Source organism: Chiloscyllium plagiosum, chromosome 31, assembly GCF_004010195.1.
Source record: "Chiloscyllium plagiosum isolate BGI_BamShark_2017 chromosome 31, ASM401019v2, whole genome shotgun sequence".
NCBI lineage: Eukaryota > Metazoa > Chordata > Chondrichthyes > Orectolobiformes > Hemiscylliidae > Chiloscyllium > Chiloscyllium plagiosum.
Window position 1 is genome coordinate 25,144,143 of NC_057740.1, and position 21,665 is coordinate 25,165,807.

Genomic DNA, 21,665 nt, shown 5'->3' on the forward strand with positions numbered 1-21,665 from the left:
TGGGTATTGCTTCCACTCAAGTTGAAAAGTTGAGAGCTACCTTACAAAGAGCTATTCATATATCTGAAACATTATTCTGATAAATAATGAAATGTTTGCACTTTACCTTGAGTAGCAAGGGTATAATTTTTTCAAGGTAGTAGCAAGAGCATAAATGGTAAGTTGACAGCAAAAAGCATCAAAGAAGGTTATAGGAATCTGCAATAAATCATTGACATGATTGTCAATTCTTGTGAAAATGAATCTATTTCTTGACAAAGCATGAAAGGACATGGGTAGTAAAGAGGATAATTATAATACACAAAGTGACTTATGGAAAGGAACAGGATGGTCAGAAACTGGATTTTTCCATTTTGATCAGTAATGTTTTGAATAATGCTTTTGTGTATGGTTCACAAGAATGATTTGCTAATTTTGTTTTTTTTTGAAGTGTGAATTTAGTGATACATTTAAATTGTATTTTTGTATAATAATTAAACATTAGGGAGAAAAAGAACTTTACGACCTGTGTTTGCAGATAATAGTCTTTACTTTTAATCTATGCTGAAGTGCTTATGTCTAATCAGCTTCCAATATATGGGACCCTTATGTTTCCCTATTGAATAGCTGAAATGAAGTGAAGGATTTATGCTCTGGTGTTAATATTTCTGCCGGGGCATCATACAGTGATGTTTTAGTTATGGTACTACACTAGTGACTCACGTTGAATTCAAATTCCATTATGACGAGTTGTGAAATTGAATGCAATAAATCTAACAGCAAATCAAATGTCAAAATAATGCTGAAAGAACTATCTAGTTATTATAACAACCAGAATGATTTTGTTCTGTTCCTCAAGGAAAAATACCCACAAGGCTAGTAAGCAAAAGTAGGAGTAATAAATGTAGCCTTGTAGGTATCTCCCACAATCATGGAACAAATGTCTTTGAACCTTGCTGACACTAGAAGAATGATAATATAGATTCTAATTTACAGTTGCACAGATTGATTTCTATTGAGAACTGAAGTCAAGAAAAATTGTTGTAAGTGGATAATAAGCGGTTTGAAAATGTTGGTATCTTTTTGTAGTCAGAGCCGCATAGTAACGAAGTGGCTTCTGAACCTGAAGAGACATTGAAAGAAAACAAGAAGGAGGAGGATGCAGTAAGTATTTAATTTAGAGACTTACTTGCCATCCAGCTGTGCTTTAAACAAAATACCTCTGAGGGATTCTTGTATTATTTTGTGCTATTCCATTAAGTCTAAATACCTTCTGCAGTTAAACAGGTTTAGTTAGCCACCCTGTGATTCTTAGGGTCATGTTAGAGTTTGTCCTTCAGTCATTAGTATTTCTAATCTATGTAACCTTTTGTTAATATTGTACATTCTGTTATCAGATTTTGCTCCTTTCAGCAGTTGCTTGCAAAAATGTTAAAGTATCAACACTTTTTTGTGTAAAGGGGAGGCAATGGCCTACTAGTATTATTACTGTACTCTTAATGTTAATGTTCTGGGGATTTGGGTTCAAGTCCTGCTATGGCAGATGGTAGAATCTGTTGTCAATAAAAATCTGGAATTATGGGTTTAATGACCATGAATCCATTGAATCCATGCTGATTGTCTGAAAATCCATCTGGTTCACTAATGTCCTTTAGAGAAGGAGACTGCCATCTTATCTAGTCTGGCCTACCTACCCACAGCAATATGGTTGACCCTTTACTGCTCTCTGGGCAATTAGGGATGGGCAATAAATGCTGGCCCAGCCAGCAATGCCCTTATCCTGTGAATTTTAAAAAGTAACTGTTGAAATATTAAAGCACCATTTAAATATAGTGTGCATGTAATAAGTTTAGCATGACCTTTGGACTGCCTTACCTTGTTTTTCAAAAGCAAGTTACATGTATACATTATTTTTAAAAATATTGGCGATAAGTTACAAACAAGTACGTATTGGTTTTGAATACAGTATATGGCACTTCAATGGTAAAAGTTCAGGTGGTCAACACTGTCATTACTCATGTACCCTCTAATGTCCCAAAAGTGAAATACTACAGATATTGGAATCTGAAAAAACAAAATGCTGGAGAAATTAAGTAAGTCTGGCAGCGCCTATCAAAAGAGAAACTCAGTTAATGTTTCAGGTCTGTTATGATTCTTCTTCTGAACTAAAACAGATTGTCGGAAAGTGATAGCTTTTATACTATAGAATGAGGTGGGGAGCAGCAAGGGAAAACATCACGAAACAGAAGTAAAAGGAATGGTTATGTTTGTAGAGAACATAGATCCAGATTGACGCCAGATTAACACCCAGCAAAAAAGACATTGGAGGATTGGGGTCGGAGAACTAATCAAAGTGGAGGACAGTACATGGTCGGAAGTTGGTATTTCCAATATTGAGTCCAGAAGGCTGTAAAGTGCCCAAGTAAAAGGAGGTGCTGTTCTATCAGTTTGTGTTGGATTTCGCCAAAACAGTGCAACAGGCCGAGGACTGAAGTGAGAGCACCAGAGCAACTTGCTGTGTAAAAATGACAAGCAACCAGAAGGTGGCGATCATTAATGCAGATTAAGTGGAGGTGTTCTGCAAAAACGTCACCCAATTTGCATTGTTTCTCTAATGTAGAGTAGACCGCATTGTGAGCAACGAATAAAATAGACTCGACTGAAATAAGTACAAAGAAATTGCTGCTTCATATGGAAAATGTGTTTTGGGCCTTGGAGAGGGAGAGGGAGAAGGTTCATAAGCAAGTATTACACCTTCAGTGATTTCATGGAAAGGTGCCACGGAGGGCAGGGGAGATTCAGTATTGAGGTGACAGAATGGATTAGGATGTTTCAGTGGGAGCAGTACCCTTGATGTAAACTCTTCGTGCAGTTGCTGCCAAACATGCTTAATTCCTCCTGTGTCTTCTGTTTTTATTTCCCTCTCATGATCCTTTGCTGTGTGCAGCCCATTCATTGCATTGCTTGGTCCCTCTAAGATTGTTCTGTCTGTGTGCAGAAATATTAGTGTACGTTTTGTTTATTTCCTGCACAGTACTTGTCTGTTTGCCATGCAGCCATATACCAACACAGTTTGAGGGCAATCTGGTCATGCACTTTGAGGGCAATCTGTGTTGGGTAATTAAATAAGCACAAAGCCAATTTAAACTTGTCGGGGCGGTAAAAAACTTTTTAGTGCTATTTCGTGGAAGTTTGACCAGATCATTAGTACTCGAACCAAAGGACCATATAATGGTTACCAAGGGTTTTTTTCTAAGAAAATTTAGAATAAGGTCTGGGTTGAGAAACAGGCAGGAACTTACAGAATATAGGGCTGGTCTTGATGCCAAGATTTTGGGGTTTAGAGCTCCAAGATAATAGTGGCTGTTCTGGAGCACAGACTGGCTTCTGGCAGCTGAGAGATCTATTTCTGTACTTGGGTTTTCTTTCTACGGTGGGCATGTCTGATGGGATGTTTTCTGAGGCCTATTTGCTGCTGAAAATGTCTGTGGAAAGGTAGAGGGTTCATCTTTGTGAAAATTCCATCTTTTGATAGATTTTCTCCCTTAAAACTCAACTCCCATCTCAACTGAAATCCTTCCTTCCCCATAGCCAGCTTAGCAACATACAAAGTCACCAGATTTTTCACTCTAGTCACAACATCTGAAGCATTAAAAGGGATCACACCAGGGCAAATGCTTGGAAAGCATTGCTATACCTCCTATGGCTAAGGCCATGGCCATCTGTAGCAGGGAAAAAGTGACTCAGGAACCATGGACCAGAATCTGGATCAAAGAATTGTGGAGATGTACTGCTGGAGGATATTATGGTGTAGGTATATCAACAGTGCAGTCAGGAAGTGGATTCCATGATTTTGTCTCCAGGAGATTGAAAAATTGGTGAAATAGTTCCAAGTCTGGCTGTTTCGTAAATTGGCATTACTGAATATAGATTATGGTTATGAATTTCTCAAAAAAGGCAAGTCAGTTTTAAATGGAACCTAAAATAAGATTTTTCTGATTGCTGTGCTGCTACTGCTTTAGAAATCATCGAAGCATAAAAAGAAGAAACACAAAGAAAAGTCAAAGGAAGAAAAGAAATCCAAGAAAAAGAAACACCACAGTGAAGAAGAGGCTCCAGAGTCTGTTCAGAATGGCAGCTTGGACGATGAGCCTTTGCCGGTATGCTAATTTGTACATTAGCAGGTTTTCAAGTTGTGGCTAATCCTTTTGTACAGAGGTATCAAAACAAAAATGATCGAATCACTTATGTTTTGTTGCCATTACCATGCTGTAGAACATAGAACAATACAGCACAGAACAGGCCCTTCGGCCCACGGTGTTGTGCCGAACATTTGTCCTAGCATAAGTACCCATCCATGTACCTATCCAATTGCCGCTTAAAGATCACCAATGATTCTGACAATGATTCTGATTCTGTAAGACCTTATGACACTTGTTTTCTTTAGATGATGTAGGAAACCTTTTCAAATCTTTAGATTTGCAAACTGTCATGAATTTGCAATTGAATTGTCAAGTATCATTGTTAAAAGTAATTGATACAAGTAACCTTCAGGTTCATAAGCTCATTCTAAAAGTTTTTTTGGTGCATACCCTTCTTTCTGGCCCATTGCATCTGTCTGAAAAACACATGCATTTGAAGGGATGAGAATCAAAACTCATTCTGTCGTATTCTTTCATGGCCGTTAACTCTGGTCTGAGTCAAAGTGTGGTGTTGAAAAAGCACAGCATCCAAGGAGTAGGGGAGTCAACGGTTCGAGCATGAGCTCTTCATTAGGAAGAGCCCAATCCATATCTCGCTCTCGCTCGCTCTCTTGCTCTTTCTCTCTGGGACCAAATAATGGGGAACTAAGAGGGGATGAATAAATGCTTTGCAGTTCTCTTCATGGTACAAGACACTAATGCCATTCCAAGAATACTAAATCATGAAGGATGTGGGGAGTAGAGGAGGAAATAAATGCAGTAACTATCATTTATAGCAGACTTTTAGGGAAACTAATGGGGCTCTGGGGCAATAAATCCCCTGGACCTAATGTGTTGCATCCTAGGATAGTAAAGGAAGTAGGTAGAGGGATGGAGCATGTGCTGACAGTATTCTTTCAATAATGCATAAATTGTGCAAATATCCCAAGGATTGGAAAGTTGTCAATGTAAGCATCTTTTTCAAAAAGGGAGAGAAACAAAAACAGGAACTATAGGCTGATTAGTTTAGCATCTGTCATTGGGAAAAATGTTACTTTCTATTAAATGGGTGTAATAGCAGAGCATTTAAAAAATAGATAATTTAGTCGAGTTGAGTCAGTATTGCTTCACAAAGGGAAAGTCTTATGTGACAGATCTATTGGAATTCTTTTGAGGGGTAACAATCAAATATTTGTAAAGGTACTGTTCATCAGGTTATTTAAAAGAATAAGAACCCAGGGTGTTGGCGTGTAGTACATTAACATAGATAAACAATTGACAAAATGCAGCATTTTAAAGATGGCAATCTGTAACAAATGGAGTGCTGCAGGGAAGAGTGTGCTGCAACAATTATTCGCACTCTATATTGACAGCTTGATTGTGGGATGTGAATGTGCAATAACAAAGTTTTTGAATGATACGTAAATCGGTGGGAGAGCAGGTAGTTAGAAAGACCAAATCTACACAGGCTTAGACAGTTTTTGCCCACTGACTTAACAATCATGTGGGAAACTGAGGTTATGCATTTCGGCAGGTGAACTGAGGCTGTTTCTGATTGGAGTGGACTTCACATTCATATCAGCAATAAGTAACCTGTAACATTATGCATAATCATTGTTATTTGCGGAACTTGCGTCATTTATCTCGGGCAGAAAGAGAGGCAATTTTCTGTATCTCTTGTCCACCCAATCCCATCGCTCCAAATTGGATTGCTTTTGTTTTCTCCCCCTTTTCTCACAAATTGCAGACTGTATCAGACTGGCTGGATAAACTAATGACTCTACCTGGCAATCATTTTTATGTTTTTGTTTGTATTTTTGTATATCTTACCAATTTTATTTTAAATATTTTCTAGCCAATGTCCAACTATTGCCTTCTAGCAGAAGATTCCTATGTTAAAATGGTGAGTACCATAATACATCAATTTACATTGTCATATAAGTTGCATTTTATATGTAGCATTCCATATTTTGAAGTAGCTCCAGAATAAGATTTCCTCAGTTTTGCTCTAATTTAGTACATTTTAATCCTTCACTTACATTTGTTTGAATTTCTTGCATCTACCGGTGAGCAACCTACATAGTTTAGGCCATGGCTTGTTCTGTTAATGTGTGACAAGATTTCATTTGATTGAGACTCTCAGGTTATTTTTAATGAACATGTTTCTATTACATTCTTTTAATGTAACGAATATGGAAAGATGGTGGTGCATAAAATGGTATCAGAAATTCAAATCTCTCAAGTTCTAGCTCAAGTGTATCTGACCATCTATTTGCAAACAGTCTATGATTTTTGTACCACCCCAGAATTACAATTCAACAAGCACGTAAATCAACAGAAATGTGTCATTCAAGCACAATTCATACAGCTGGCAAACATCACAAGATGATTTACTTGTAAATCTGTCTTTACACTGGACACAGAAATTCATAGAGGAAAATATTGCATCAAAGATTGAGTCCTTGACTGAGTTGTGGGTGTAGCAGGCAAAAGGATTGTTCCTCAACTCTGAAGTATGAGAAAATAGGTGCTTGATCATCCACTCCTCTGATTTATTTGGACTGCAATATTTCACAGTTCAGCCAACAATTTGTTCAATTTTGAAAAAGCACTTCGTTTGATAAATTAATTCCTATTTCATTCTTCATTTTGTGTATTTTGTGAAGCGGTGATAATGACCTGCAGTGCCAGCTGGGCCTGTAGGTGGTGGTGCAATAGCCATTTTCAGTATTAAACTCTGGCTTCTATTTTCAAGTGCATATTTTTGGTATTGAAATAACTTCATAACTGAGCAGTATTTTCAAGTGTGCTGTGCTAATTTAGAAAATGTTTTTACTCATATACCAGTACAGAGAACCCCTATACTAATTGCCTGAAAAAGCACAGTTTAAACTTATTACTGGAATTACTGCCCCAGTCAACATTTTTCTCTGACTTTGCCAACTAACCTCCACTGATAACTTTTCCCAAGATTCAAAAGCACACCTCCACCCACCCAGGTTGAAGGAAACCTGACTGCAAAAGGCAATTCCAGCTAATTAGAATAGAAAAGCTTTCTGAACCAACATGAATGTGTGATCAGGGCAGAAGTGGGCGAAGCAGGTCCCAGAACAGGTAATGGATAAAAAAACACACAAAAAAGTTCGGACAATGGCTCAGTGGCTAGTGCTGCTGCCTCATAGTGCTAGATGCCCAGGTTTGATTCCAACCTTGGGTAGCTATCTGTGCGAAGTTTGCACATTCTTTCTGTGTCTGGGTGGGTTTCCACCGGATGCTCCAGTTTCCTCCCTCAGTCCATAGATGGGCATCTTACGTACATTAGCCCCAATTAATGCAAGTTACAGGGGTAGGGTAGGGGAGAGAGTCTGGCTGAAATGCTGTTTGGCAGATTCGTGCAGATAGGCTGAATGCACTGTAGGGATTCTTTGCTTTCTGTTCCATAATTCTACGATTGAGTGAAAAGTTCAGAACTTTCCTTTCCCCACCTCACCCTAAATTACACAGTCATGTCTCTGGTAGTTCAATTAACTCAATACAAATTCTCCATGAATAAATTAAATCTTTGTGATAAGCACCATGTTCAAATGCCATTTGAGTTGAACAAAGCTGATGCAAAGTTTGCACTAATAAACTGAAAAAGGTTGAGGCTGCCATTTCCCTTCTCGATCAATCTGTCATTAAATTACATGCTTAGATCTGACAGTTGAACCCCACCAGCTCTGTTTAGCTTAGAACTGTTTGCTGCTGGCCGTTTTCTCACCTTGTTCCATCTTGTTTTCTTTGCCCCTTAGCCTTGCACTCTACTTGGCCTTTATTGACTTTGTGCAATGCCATGGGTGATTGAGTAATGTATTAAATATGTTGAATGTTTTTGTAGTATGACATTATTTAAGTAAAAACATGCTCTTTTGAACTATTTACTAGATGTATGATACTCAAGGAAATCTTCAGGATGGAAGCCAAGTTGTTGTATCAGTTATCTTCCAAAATCAAAGCAATGGTTATCTTAAATCAATGGAGTTCAATGTTTTAGATTCTCTCAACACTAAACTGGTTCGACCAGAAGGATCCTCTATACATGATGGTATATCTGTTCCTTTCCAGCTTCCACCAGGTAAGACATTTCATTGCTATGGTATAATCAGTTATACTATTTACTTTCAGACTTATTTTCAGCTAACTCCTAACCATTTGAGTAGTGCTACAGGATTTGTGCTACATTTCAAACTTTGCAACAAATTAAATGCTTGAAGAACAAACAACAATGTACAATTACAAATGCAAATTTTAAAAAAGCAGCATTTGCCAGAAATCTGAAAAGACAAAAAGCCCAATCATCATTTGTTGAAATGTTATCTTTAATTTTGTTTGGCACTAAGGATCTGATTGCTTTATGGATTTCTACTGCCCTGTGAATTTCTTCAGTTTCTAGTTTAATTTTGTTATTCCAACTGAGTTCTGCATTTTCTTATTTTATTCAAATAATATTTTTTAAATAATCACGGACAAGTTGCTACTTGTCTCACCTGTATCACTACTTGTGTCTCATGTCTACACATTTGGTAGCACAAATCATGTGTCTGTCATCATTTTAGTATTGCCATGTTCATCTTTTTCTCTACAATGCCTGCATTTCAGTGATATCCACACGTGGGAGAAAAGAGCGAACTACCTATGCAATCTCTTAACAGTGGAAAGATGGGTATTCTGCAAGGCTACAACACAAGCCATTTTTTTTGCCATGTTTGTGCAATATAGGGAGTATTTATTTCCTATCCCTGCCTGTCCTTCAGGTGGTTGTGAACCATCCTCCTTGATCACTGTAGGTTCAAGGATTGAAGACAGCTATTTGGGAGTTCCAGTGTTTTGACTGTGATGATTTCTAATTCAGAATAGTGTGTTACTTGGAGGGAATGTTTGCAGCATCTTTGTATTGTGGTGAAATTCCAATAACATTTCAGCATTGTCTTTCTTTGTGCTTGGTAGATTTACTTGAATTGATGGCTGTTGAGTTGTGTATAACAGTGTTTGTTAGAATGTTAACCAGTTCAATTGTATTTTTTAAAATACAGAAGTTTCAAATGAAGCTCGGTTTGTGTTTACTGTGAAAAGCATAATGATGCCACAGAAACTGAAAGGAACGCTGACCTTTATAGTAAAAGTAAGTTCAATCATTGAGTAGATTTCCGTTTTCTGAATTTTTCTTGTATTCTATTCAGTCCTTCACTATACTGTTCTTTTTTCCAGACAGACGATGGATCATCTCATGAAAAACTTGATTTTAAGTTGCACTTCACTAGCACTTCCTACATGATCACGACGCCTTGTTATAGGTTTGTTTCAAGTTATACTAGGATTTATTCTGCTTTGAGAATATTGGTGACACCCAAGACAATTCAAGTATTAATTATACTTTAATGCCAATCATGAAGTGGTGATACTATTAAAATGAGGTCACTGAAGTGAGAATAGAAAACTTGCATGTACAATTGTGATCTGAAGTTAAATATAGGTTAACATTAAGGTCCTTCTTGAGAACCTTAAAAACCTTTGCTTACAACTTAGTTGCAGTTATCTAATGGCAATATTGTCATTCTTGCGCATTACGCACTAACCTGGTGGGCAGCACGGTGGCACAGTGGTTAGCACTGCTGCCTCACAGCGCCTGAGACCTGGGTTCAATTCCCACCTCAGGTGACTGACTGTGTGGAGTTTGCACGTTCTCCCCGTGTCTGCGTGGGTTTCCTCCGGGTGCTCCGGTTTCCTCCCACAGTCCAAAGATGTGCAGGGTCAGGTGAATTGGCCATGCTAAATTGCCGTAGTGTTAGGTAAGGGGTAAATGTAGGGGTATGGGTGGGTTGCGCTTCGGCGGGTCGGTGTGGACTTGTTGGGCCGAAGGGCCTGTTTCCACGCTGTAATGTAATCTAATCTAACCTAATTGTTCAACTGCCTTGAGCAAATTTGCATTTCTTTTCTCTTTCTAGTTATTTACAACAATGTCATGTTGCAGTTGTATATTCTTTTGATCACGGTTGATGGTAATGCTGGACAAGTCAGATCTCAATGAAACATAACTTAATAGTATAAAAACTAAAAGAACTGTGGAATCTATAATTCACAAACGAAAACAGAAATTTCTGGAATAGCTCAGCAGGTCTGGCAGCATCCATGGAGAAAGATCAGAGTTAACATTTTGGGTCGAGTGACCCTTCCTCAGAACAGGATGGACTGTATGTTTATTTTTGCTGTCGATTATTGTGGTGGTTGGTTACTAAAGCACACTCGCATTCATATGGTTACACAAAAATAACAACCATAGCAATATATAAGCGTTTAGTTCTTAAAACCAGTAACAAAGTTTAAACCTATTTGCTAACATTTTTCCTAATGTTTGATTCCAGAGAAACATCACTCCTATCTCAAACTCATACATTTTAAAATTTAACTGATTCTTCATGCTTTTCCCCCATGGATCGCTGAGAAACTTTTAAAAATCATTCCCAAGTCTGCTGACTTTCACAATTTTGATGGCCTAAACTTTGGGTTTTAGTATCTTTAAGACTTCCATACAAGCTTACTTGGCTTGGAAACTTTACAAATTCCATACTGAGAGAAAACTGATCTGTGTTCTGAATTGAAATCCTGATTCTTCTGATCTGCTTCAAGAAAGCTACTCTCGCTTCTGGTTTGAAGTCAAAAGTTAAACCACTAGCCACTAGTTTGTTGTAAACTTGGCAGTATAAACATTCCATCCATTCACCACTGGTGTCTTGCCAAGCATTTGACTGAACTCCTATAGCTTGACAATGATATATCTAGATCATTGACAAGCAACTTCATGATTTTGACTTTTTTTTAAGAAAAGAACATTAACTTCATAGAAGTGGCCCAAGTCTATCTGTCTGTTTATGAAAAAAATCAAATCCTGAATGATATATTTTATACTTCGTAATATGTGGATTAGGTCTTCACATCCTGTAGTGAACAATATGATGCAATGGTGTACTATTTCTGTTTAAATGAATAAGACAGTTTGCGTTTTTTTTTGTTTATATACAGAAAGATTTGCTTTTGTGAGTACACAACCCTTCTATAGGAGCATCCTGTTCTCTGTCCTCTCACTTTTTGTGGAATCTATGGAATTGGTATCTGGAATTGTTCAGCAGTGACTTAGGAATTTCTGTAAAATAACTCCAACATTTCTTTAAAAGGACCAGACTCAATGTTTGAGTGTGTGTCAAGTTTTTTTAATTGGTTAAATCGAAGGAATTTCAAGATCTTGCTAATTAAAACTTGAACACATCATGGTCTTGTAATGCCAAATGCTGTCATGGTCTCTTGTTTAGCTCCTGGAGTAGTACATTTGACACTAATATACCTGCTTGGTATAAATCTACTTTTACTTCCCTCTCCAAATGTATAAATGACTGTTTTGGTTCACTTGTTGTTTTAACCTGTTCCTGCCTATCTGAACTTGTTTCTTTTTAACTTGATTTTTTTCCCCTCTTTGGTCCAGACTCTTTCTCCCTCCACCATAACTCCAATTTCTTGATGCTGGCCACCCCTTCACGAGGGGCATCCAACCTCTGTACTTTCATTCTCCCATCAAGGTAGTTTGAGAGCTCTCCTTGACCCCCTAGCTTCAAGTTTCATATAATTTTAACTTGCCACTTTTTGCTCTCATGCCACAGTTCCATCCTCCAACCTGCAGTGGCCCAATAAAGCTCGAGGGACAGCACCTCAGCTTCTGAATCAGCACTTCACAGCCTTCAGGACTCAGCATGGAATTCCAACAGCGTCAACATTCAGCCTGTCCTCTTTTATTTGGCATGTTTTGTCTTAGTTTTAAGTGCCCAAAAGCAAATTCATGAAACAAATTTCTTTATCTTCATATTCACACTCACTTTGAGCAAATGTTTGTTTACGACAACTCCTTGTGTCGTCTTTGTCATCATTGCCTTTTAACATTATCTAGCCTTACCGTATCCCAAATGAGTCTATTATTCACTCCTCCTCTTCATCGCTCCTCCCCCTTCATAAAACCCATTACCTTTCTACTTAACTTCAATTCTGACTTGATACAATATTAATTGTCTCTCTGAACAAATGCAGCCAGACCGCCTGAGTATTCCCAGGACTTGGTTTTTATTTAGTGTAAATTTCATAACTCCTTGAGCTTATGACCAGTAAAAGTGGGCATGATCAATGTTAACAGGATTATGCCAGTGAATAGTGACATAATTTAGTAGCTATCATACTGGTATGCATCCCTCTGTCTAGCTCTAACTTCAGTATGTTTGAAAATTTGTGGATAGACAAGTGGAAAAAACATTGCATGGAAGTTGTTTGCTTTTTAAACCCAAGTAGTTCACGAAAATACTTTTATGCAAAGGAACCAGTCACTTCTTCGTGGCCTGGTATGTATGTGACTTTAGTTTAGTTACATATATAGGGACTGTGTGTCAATTAAGTTGCCTTTCAGGCCCCTCAGTTGTTAACTATTATTTTTCAAGGGTGTCCACTGCCTTGGCAACCTTCCCATTTGCCAACAGCAGCTATTTCATGTTTTAAATATTCTTCAAACTTTCACATCAAGAATTTTCTAACGACAATGATGTCAATATATGGAGTAGTTGGTTGGCTTGTTGTGTAATTACACTCTCTACAAATTAGACCTTTCTTATACTGAAAGGTTCTTGATTACAAAGTATTGTTTCTAAATGTTTTCTCTTGCTTTGCAGTGACGCGTTTGCAAAATTGCTAGAATCTGGAGAATTGAAGATGTGTTCAATAAGAGTAGATGGAATAAATATTTCTTTCCAGCTGCTTCTAGCAAAAATTTGCTTTCATCACCACTTCTCAGGTACTTCTTTCTGTACTGATATTTGTTTTGTTGTATTCAGAGTTTCCTTTGAATATTGATGACCTCTATATAGCTGACATTGTATTTTTGAGTTAATTGCATGTAGACTTGCTGTCATAGCCTCACAATGTGCCAGCAGAACAAGTCAGAGCCTTTGTATAAAACTCAAAGCCCATAGAAAATGTACGTGGCCTTACATAAAGCTGAAACAAACAATTTGTAGTAGCTGAACATAGTTTCTTGCCATCAGTTTATTTCATGTGGGCAGAATGTTTTGGACTAGCACAGCTGTGTTTTCTTTTCCATAGCAAAGCATTCTTACTGAAAGTTTGTTTTCAACAGTGCATGATTATTTTAGTTTTCAACAATGTTTGTACTTACTGTTTGCAATCTCCAGATACCTTCAAAATTGACTGAATCCAGGATACCTTTTATATAACACATTTGATGCCAGCCCTAATTTTTACTAAACAATGCATTTCTGATATAACCTGATGGAGGAGTGGCGCTCCGAAAGCTAGTGCTTCCAATTAAACCAGTTGGACTATAACCTGGTGGTGTGTGATTTTTAACTTTGTACACCTCAGTCTAACACCGGCATCTCCAAATCCTGATATAACCTGGCCATTGACACGTAGAATTGCAACATTAGAATTAATCTCGCACTAAACAATTGTAATACAATCACAGTACCATTCTTTGCATTGTGCCTTGAAGATTGCTAATTCTTCCTATTTGCCTGAGACTGATGGACTGCACTTCATTGGTGAAATTAAGGGTTCGTTCTTGCTAGAATGCACATTAATTTTATCCAGTATGTATCAGGCCAGCACTGAAATCATTCAGTTTAGTTTATATGCTGCACGTATTGGATTTGCTTTTAGTTACCATGTGACTTTTTAAAACTTTCGTTTTTGCAATTGCTATTCGGAAGTAACTTCAAAGCTTGCCTCAAAATTCTGACTGAATCTTCTTCATTCTGGTATAGTTACACAAATCTCTCACAAATAGGTCATAATTGTTCCACTATCTAAAAATGAACACTCGTTTTCTGGACCTGACCATCCAATGCATGCAACTCGAAAGATCCATTGGTTAGTAAAAAATGTAAATGGCCTTCCACTGGGACTTAATCTTGAACAGTGAAACATTAGTCATTCTATTTTTCATGTTCAGCTATGTTTTTGCCAGGAGGTCAGATCACAAGACAGATTTCTTTTTATATTTTAATAGGGTGGTCTCTTCAAATGCAAACACTGTTGTAGATTTGGTTTTAACAATAAAACAGATCTTCATTGTGCAAAAGAAATGAAGGTAAAATAGATTAAACCAAGTTATGTAGTTTAAATCTAAAGATTTTAGAGAACACGGTAAAAATAAATCCTAGTAATCCAAACAACATTACGTTATAATACTGTTAAGGGCTAGAAATCATTTGCTTCACCATCCCACATAAGGTTTGACTTGGCTGTGAATTAAATTCCTGGCTGCGAAAATGTGATAGCCTCTGCTTCGTCATTTGACTGAGCTTAAACCTTTTCAGCTTCACATAACCGCTCTAGTGTTTTAACCAAACACACTGGTGTGGGGCTTTTTAATTTAAACACTTTACACCGCAAGTGTATTTAGCCATTCTAAATTATCTTCTCTCTCCGTCAGGACATCCAGCTTTAGTTAAGAGCCCAAAATTTAACTAAAATATACCTTTTTTTTTCCAATTTGTTTCCCCTAAGCCTAAAACAAATTTCAGAATTTCCTATCTAAGCGCCTAATGCACTACCCTATTTACTTCGCTCACCATAAACTCTTTCAGTTAAAACCAAAACCCATTAATCGCCGTGTAGCCTTTTCTCACTTTTTAAAAAAATCTTCGTGGCTGGAGAAATATAGATATTAAACCCTTCAAAAACACTAATTCAAATTCAAGAATGGAAACTCAAAAATAATTAATATTAAAACATCTAAACAGTATACCATACATCAAACCATTTGGTTATAAACAGTTCTTTTACTATCAATCTGAATATCTTGATAATGTAACATCTTGGAAAGTGCTTGTGCTAACACGTGCTAATTGATGAGGGTATTATGGGACAAGGTTATAACTGGAATGGATCATCTATTTTCAGATGGCCAAGAAGAGTGTGTGATAGATCTACATTTATTTTACTGGTTGCTATCAGCTTCTTATTGCAAAGAGCTCTCCTGTTAATTCTTCAGGCTTGTTATCTCCTGAAGAATGAGATATTCTGATTGAAACTCTATTTGTAAAATTTTACAAATAATGAGAGGAAATACTTTCTTTTTCCTCCTAGCACCAAACCAGGAGTATTCATTTCCTAGAGCGGTCTTGAGCCATCCTGGTCCTTGTACTTGATTAAAAAATTCTACAAAATGGGTTCATAAAACTTAGATGTCCTGCTTTAGCATTTTTAGAATTTCCTTATCATAAACCAATTTTACTCAAATGAGGTTCTGCTGTATAACATGTTGAGTGAATTTTTAAATTGTATTTTGTGGCATAATGTGTGCAATAATCTTTCTTTCCATCCTCATAGTTGTGGAACGAATCAATTCATGTGCATCTATGTATAGTCGTTCTATCCAGGGTCATCACATGTGTCTTTTGGTGAAAATGGTGAGTATGAGCCTGTAAGTAGAATGTTGTGATGTGTCCGTGTCACAATCCTTTTGCTTGTCTGTAATCCTTGGCCTCTATCAGTTTTGAAAGCTAGGACGAGACTCCAATACTTTAAGCATACAGTGAGAACTTAATCACACACTGTAAACATTCCATTAATAATTGTAAATAAAGAGATGGAAGTGAGGGAAGACTATCTCAAAATTAGAATCACTAGGGAAGCAGAACTGAGCAAACTGATGGAGCTGTGGGCTCACAAGTCTCCAAGTCCAGATCGGCTTCATCCTAGGGTGCAAGGTTCCTGATGAACATTGGTGTTAATTGTCCAAAAACCCCTAGATTCAAAAGGTTCCATCAAATTGGAAAATAGCAAATATGAAAATGGATCATTTATGGAAGTTATAGCTGTGCACTGAGAAAATCTGAAGGCATTCAGGAAGAGTTTCAGGGATTCCGCATGGAAATTATTTAACAAATTTATTAGATGACTTTGAAAGAGTAATGTGCTGTGGATAAAGGTTGGTTTTAAACATAGTTTACTTATTCCAGAAAAGAAATTTAGAAAATTTGATCAAGTGCCACATCCAAGGTTATTGCAGAAGGTAAAAGCCCATGATGTAGGGTGTGAAATGATAGCATGGCTAGAAGATTAACTGTTAACAGTAAACAGGATATTATACAATGGATCTTTGACAGGGTGCAACAATTGGAAACCCACAGGGTTCTGTGCTGAGGCCTCGACTTTTTATAAATGTCACCAATGACTTAGATGAGCGGAATGAAGGCATACTAGCTAAACTTGCAAATGACACAGTTCAGAATGTACATTATGAAGAGGCATAGGAGTTCCCAAAATGGAAGGTTGAGTGAATGCGCATAAATCTGACAGATGGAATATAATATGAGGAAGTATGAAGTTCTTCATTTCAGGAAGAATGAAAAGCCATATCACTTAAATGGAAAAAAACTAATGAAATCCAGTGGCAGGAGAGTTGAGTTGTTCTGGTGCACATGTCCAAAATGTTAGTATGCAGGCAAAGCACAAGGTTGATTGGATGCTATCCTTTATTATGAAATAAATAGAGCTTGAGGACATTGGTGAGGCCACAACTTGTAGTGTGTGCAGTTTATTTTCTTTCTTAAGGAACCCCATAAGATCCATATTCTGTAGGAACTGAAAGTAGGTCATGCAGCTCATCAAGCCTTCTCTGCAATTCATTGAGGTTATAGCTCCTGCGACAACCCTCAGCTCTGCTTTCCTGCCTTAATGCCCATAAACCTATGATTCCCTCAATGATAAAATTCTGTGCATCACAGCCTTGAATATACTTAAGGACCCACTCTCAACAACCATTTGTCAGAAATAATTCCACAGATTGATCACATGCTAAGAGAAAATCTCCTTGTCTGTCTCTTAAATAAACTGCCCTTTACTGTGAGATTATGCCCTTTGGTGCCAGATTCTCCCGGAAGGGGAAGCAACATTAGCATCCAATCTGTCAAGACCCATAAACCCAAATGAATACAGTCTCGCCTTACTTTCTGAAGAAAATTCTCTGGACCTTCTCTGGACTTCCTCCAGTGCCAGTATATTTTTCCTTGCATCAGGAGATTAAAACTGGTCACAGTATTCCAGCTAGTGTCTTGATTAGTTTTAGCAAAATGTCCCTGTTTTAACACTCCATTTGCATTTAAATAAAGCAACAGTCGGTTTGCAATCCTAGTATTTAATGAACCTGGAATTTAGCTTTTTGTGATTCATGCACAAGGATTCCCAAATCCCTCTGTGCTGCAGATTTCTGCAATCTTTCCCCATAATGTTCAGCTCCTTTATTTTACTGTCAAATTTCACATCATCCCACTTATTCCATCTGCTGTCTTTGTCCACTCAATCAACCTGTCTGTTTTCTTCTGTAGACTAATTCTCATCCTCATTACTTGACTTACCAACTACATTTATTGTCCACAAACTTGACTATTGCACCTTCACTTCCATCATCCAAGCAATTTATGTTGTAAATAACTATGGCACCAGCACTATTATTTTGGAACTCTGAAGTACTCATTTCAAATTTAGAATTTTGAAGCTTGTGTAATACTTTTGGAAGTGCTCATTTAACTGTCGCATTGCAATTAGAGTCATAGAGATGTACAGCATGGAAACAGACCCTTCGGTCCAACCCGTCCATGCCCACCAGATATCCCAACCCAATCGAGTCTCACCTACTAGCGCACGGCCCATATCCCTCCAAACCCTTCCTATTCATTATATCCATCCAAATGTCTCTTAAATGTTGCAATTGTACCAGCCTCCACCACTTCCTCTGGCAGCCTCTGTGTGAAAAAGTTGCCCCATAGGTCCCTTTTATATCTTTCCCCTCTCACCCTAAACCTATGTCCTCTAATCTTGGACTCCCCGACCCCAGGGAAAAGACTTTGCCTATTTATCCTATCCGTGACCCTCATATAATTTTTTAAACCTCTATAAAGTCACCCCTCAGCCTCTGACGCTCCAGGGAAAACAGCGCCAGCCTGTTCAGCCTCTCCCTATAGCTCAAATCCTCCAACCCTGGCAACATCCTTGTAAATCTTTTCTGAACCTTTTCCAAGTTTCACAACATCTTTCCGATAGGTGATTTGTTTGTCCAATTATCTCAGATGTCATTATGTTGTATATTCTCATTGTGACAGCTATCCTGTAAAGATAGGCAATGAGTTTGCAAATCAGAGGCCCTGTTCCCAGTGTTATGATTTCTCTAATCCAGTTACTTCATTTGAATCTTACTGATGCCAAATAAAAATGTCAGCATCCCACTTGAGATTTCTAATAGGGCTATATAGTTGAATTTAGGAATTCTGATCACAAAAGGTGCTACAGCTAAATGAGCGCATTCAACAGTGCCAGGGCTGATTGCAGTGCCCTACAATTGTGCTAACACAGCCAAACAATAAAGCATGATCTTTAGCTCAGGGTCACTCGAGGGTCTGAATTTGCGCACTTATTTGGGGAAGCTCAGGATTTTATCGAGTGTTTTTTGAGCTGAAATATTGCAGGTAAACTGCTTCAAGTTAGATTTTATCTTATCAAAAGTGAATAGGTGTGTGCCATTTCAAGCATTACAATTTTATTTTAAACAGGGTGAAAGCTCTGTCTCTGTGGATGGGAAATGCAGCGATTCTTCCCTTCTTGAAAATCTACTTGACGAATTGAGGGAGACGTTGACAGAATTGCTGAGCTGTTGTAAATCACACTAGAACTGTATTATGTTTTCCCTGAAAGCATGAGCTACGTAACACAAGGCATGTGAATTATTTATCTTCACAGTCATTTGCAGTTAGACATCTTAGTCTCGTGTTCAAGATTTTCTTTGTTTTCTTTGGCCACTACTCCACATACGGTTTCATCACAAATCCATTACGCAACCATGTGTATTATACTGGTTACTGAGACCAGCAGCCGTTCAAATATTCAAACTCCTAGAGTGTATTGAACCGGTTTGTGTATTTCAAATTGATACTGCATTCCTGAAGAACTGAATTGTAGTGACGCTGTGTAAGCAGCTGTAAACCAAAAGTAATCTGCCAGTCTCAGTCACAGACTGAACATTTACTTTAAATTTGTCTTAATTAAATGTTTATTCCAAAAATAGTGGTGTTTTGTTTGATGGTCAAAACTGTCAATCTAGCATGTAGAGTTCTCTCATAGAATCCTGTGTGTTGATTCTAGGATTTTGAACAATGTGTTTAAAATTATTTACTATCAACATTCCCTCTTGGAGGTTAAAAATAATAATGACAAGCTGCTGTATCTTTTGTGTCGATAAACCAATAAAAATGTAAAACCTTCTGTTGGCTTGCTTTTTTGAAAAAAAGGCCACCTCCTCCTCAGTTTTAGTTTTAAGCCTCTTGCAGCAGGTGTTTAATCATCCTGTAATTCACTATACGATCAGGTCAAAGCATTTGGACTTGGTGTGTTGCATCCGTTCTGGTGTCAGCTAGCAGCCAGTCACTCCACTTGATTCCAAGGAAATAAGATTCTTATGAAATATTAAAGGGCCAGACAAACTTTTCCTTTCTCGCTTATAGTGAAGGATATACAGTTCCTCTCGACACATCTTTTGAGTCCCTTTTATTACTTATAAATTTGCTAGGCTTCAGGCACCATGTGACCACGAGATTCTGTGGCATTAATTTCTTAGGTAATCCTACTCCATCAGCTCACACTATATTTTCCTGACTTCATTATAGCCAGGAGACAGTGAGAACTGGAGATCAGAGTTGAGAGTATGTTGTTGGAAAAGCTCAGCCAGCATCTGAGGAGCAGGAAAGTCGACATTTTGGCCAGAGCCCTTCATCAGGGATGACCTTCATTACTACCTGGTTCAAACATAGCCAATAGAGCTGAATCAGAGTTCAGATGGCAGTGACTGCCCTTGACATCAAGACTACACGTGACTGAGTGTAGCATCAAGGAGCTGTACTGAAGCTGGAGTCAATGCGAATCAAAAAAGATGTCTGCTGTTTGGGAATTATGCCTAGCACAAAGCAAAATGGTTGTGGGTGTTGGTCGGTTATCTCAGCTCCCAGACGTCTCTGCATGAGCACCTCTAGGAGGACAGGGTCCTAGGCCCAACCATCTTTAACTGCTTCATTAATGGACTTCACTCCATCATAAGGTCAGAACTTGGAGATGTTTGCACGATGTTCAACACAATTTGAGACTCTTCCAATTGTGAAGCAGTTGACATTTAAATGCAAAAAGACCTGGACAGTTTCCAAACTTGGGCCAAAAAGTGGCAAGTAACATTTGCAATACACAAGTGCCAGGCAATGACCACCTCCAAAAGAGAATCTAGCCATTGCCCTCTGACATTCAATTGTATTACCATCATTGAATCCCCCACTATCAACCTCCTGGGAGTTACCATTGACCAGAAACTCAACTGGACAAACCAGAAAAATACACTGGCTGCAACAGGGATTTGGAATTGTGCAGCAAATAACTCTCACCTGTCTCCTCAAAATGCCTGTCCTCCATCTATAGCGCACAAGTCAGGAGTATGATAGAATAGTCTTCCCTCACTTGCCTGGATGAGTGTAGCTGCGACAATGTGCAAGGAGTTTGAGCCCCATACACCTAACCCACTTACCTGATACTGCATCCACAAACACCCACTCCCTGGGTCATTGGCACTGTGTAAAGGTGATGTGGAGGTGCCAGTGTTAGACTGGGAGTGGGCAAGGTCAGAAGTAACATAAACCAGATTATAGTCCAACAGATTTATTTGAAATTACAAGCTTTTGGAGTGCTGCTCCTTCATCAGGTGAAGTACTGTGTAAAGATGCAGAAATTCACCCAACCTCTTCACACAGCACCTTCCAAACTTATGACCACTTCCATCCAGAAAGACTCAGACAGTCGATGTATGCAAGTACCACCTGTCTGTTCCCCTCCAAGCCACTCACCCTCCTGACTTGGAAATATATTGCTGCTCTTTCAGTGTCATTGGGTTAGGGTTATCTCATTTTTGGTCTTGGAACTCCCTCCCACATGGGATTCTGGGATCTACCTACAGTATGTGGACTGAAGAATCATCAGCTTTTGAAGGCACCCAAATGCTGGCCAAGCAAGTAATGTTCACATTGCGGAGTGAACTTTTAAAAAACATCTTAAATTCATCAACTAAACATGGGCCGAATATCTGTCGGCTTACTTATGTTGAGGGTAAATACAACTGGAAAGTATATAAAGGAGCAAAAAATGATCAAATTATCATGCAAAGAGGAAATGTGAAATAGAAATAAAAATAAATAATTAGCTTGGAAATAACAAAATAATTTACAAGGCATATTGTAATATCACAATTCGCGCACTGAATTACTTTTCCAAGTACCTTGCGCAAACCTATGGTAACAATATCTCAGCAGTGGTGAAATTCATGACCAGTTAATCATTTTTGTGATCATGTTTGCCTGGAAGCCTCTTCACATCATGTCCCCT

The 21,665-nt window shown here is 38.1% G+C and overlaps 1 protein-coding gene across 2 annotated transcripts in view; it reads left to right on the forward strand.

Annotated features, from left to right (window-relative positions):
- ap3d1 (adaptor related protein complex 3 subunit delta 1) overlaps window positions 1-19,511 on the forward strand; it is a 91,997-nt gene extending 72,486 nt beyond the window's left edge. For both annotated transcript variants that reach the window (XM_043721194.1, XM_043721195.1), the window contains 9 exons: window positions 1,069-1,143; window positions 4,002-4,139; window positions 6,016-6,063; window positions 8,085-8,274; window positions 9,233-9,321; window positions 9,408-9,493; window positions 12,902-13,023; window positions 15,582-15,661; window positions 18,803-19,511. In XM_043721194.1, the coding sequence (XP_043577129.1) occupies window positions 1,069-1,143; window positions 4,002-4,139; window positions 6,016-6,063; window positions 8,085-8,274; window positions 9,233-9,321; window positions 9,408-9,493; window positions 12,902-13,023; window positions 15,582-15,661; window positions 18,803-18,919 (945 nt within the window). In that variant the 3' untranslated portion in view covers window positions 18,920-19,511. The remainder of the gene's footprint in view (window positions 1-1,068; window positions 1,144-4,001; window positions 4,140-6,015; window positions 6,064-8,084; window positions 8,275-9,232; window positions 9,322-9,407; window positions 9,494-12,901; window positions 13,024-15,581; window positions 15,662-18,802) is intronic.
- Window positions 19,512-21,665: the final 2,154 nt, after the last annotated feature.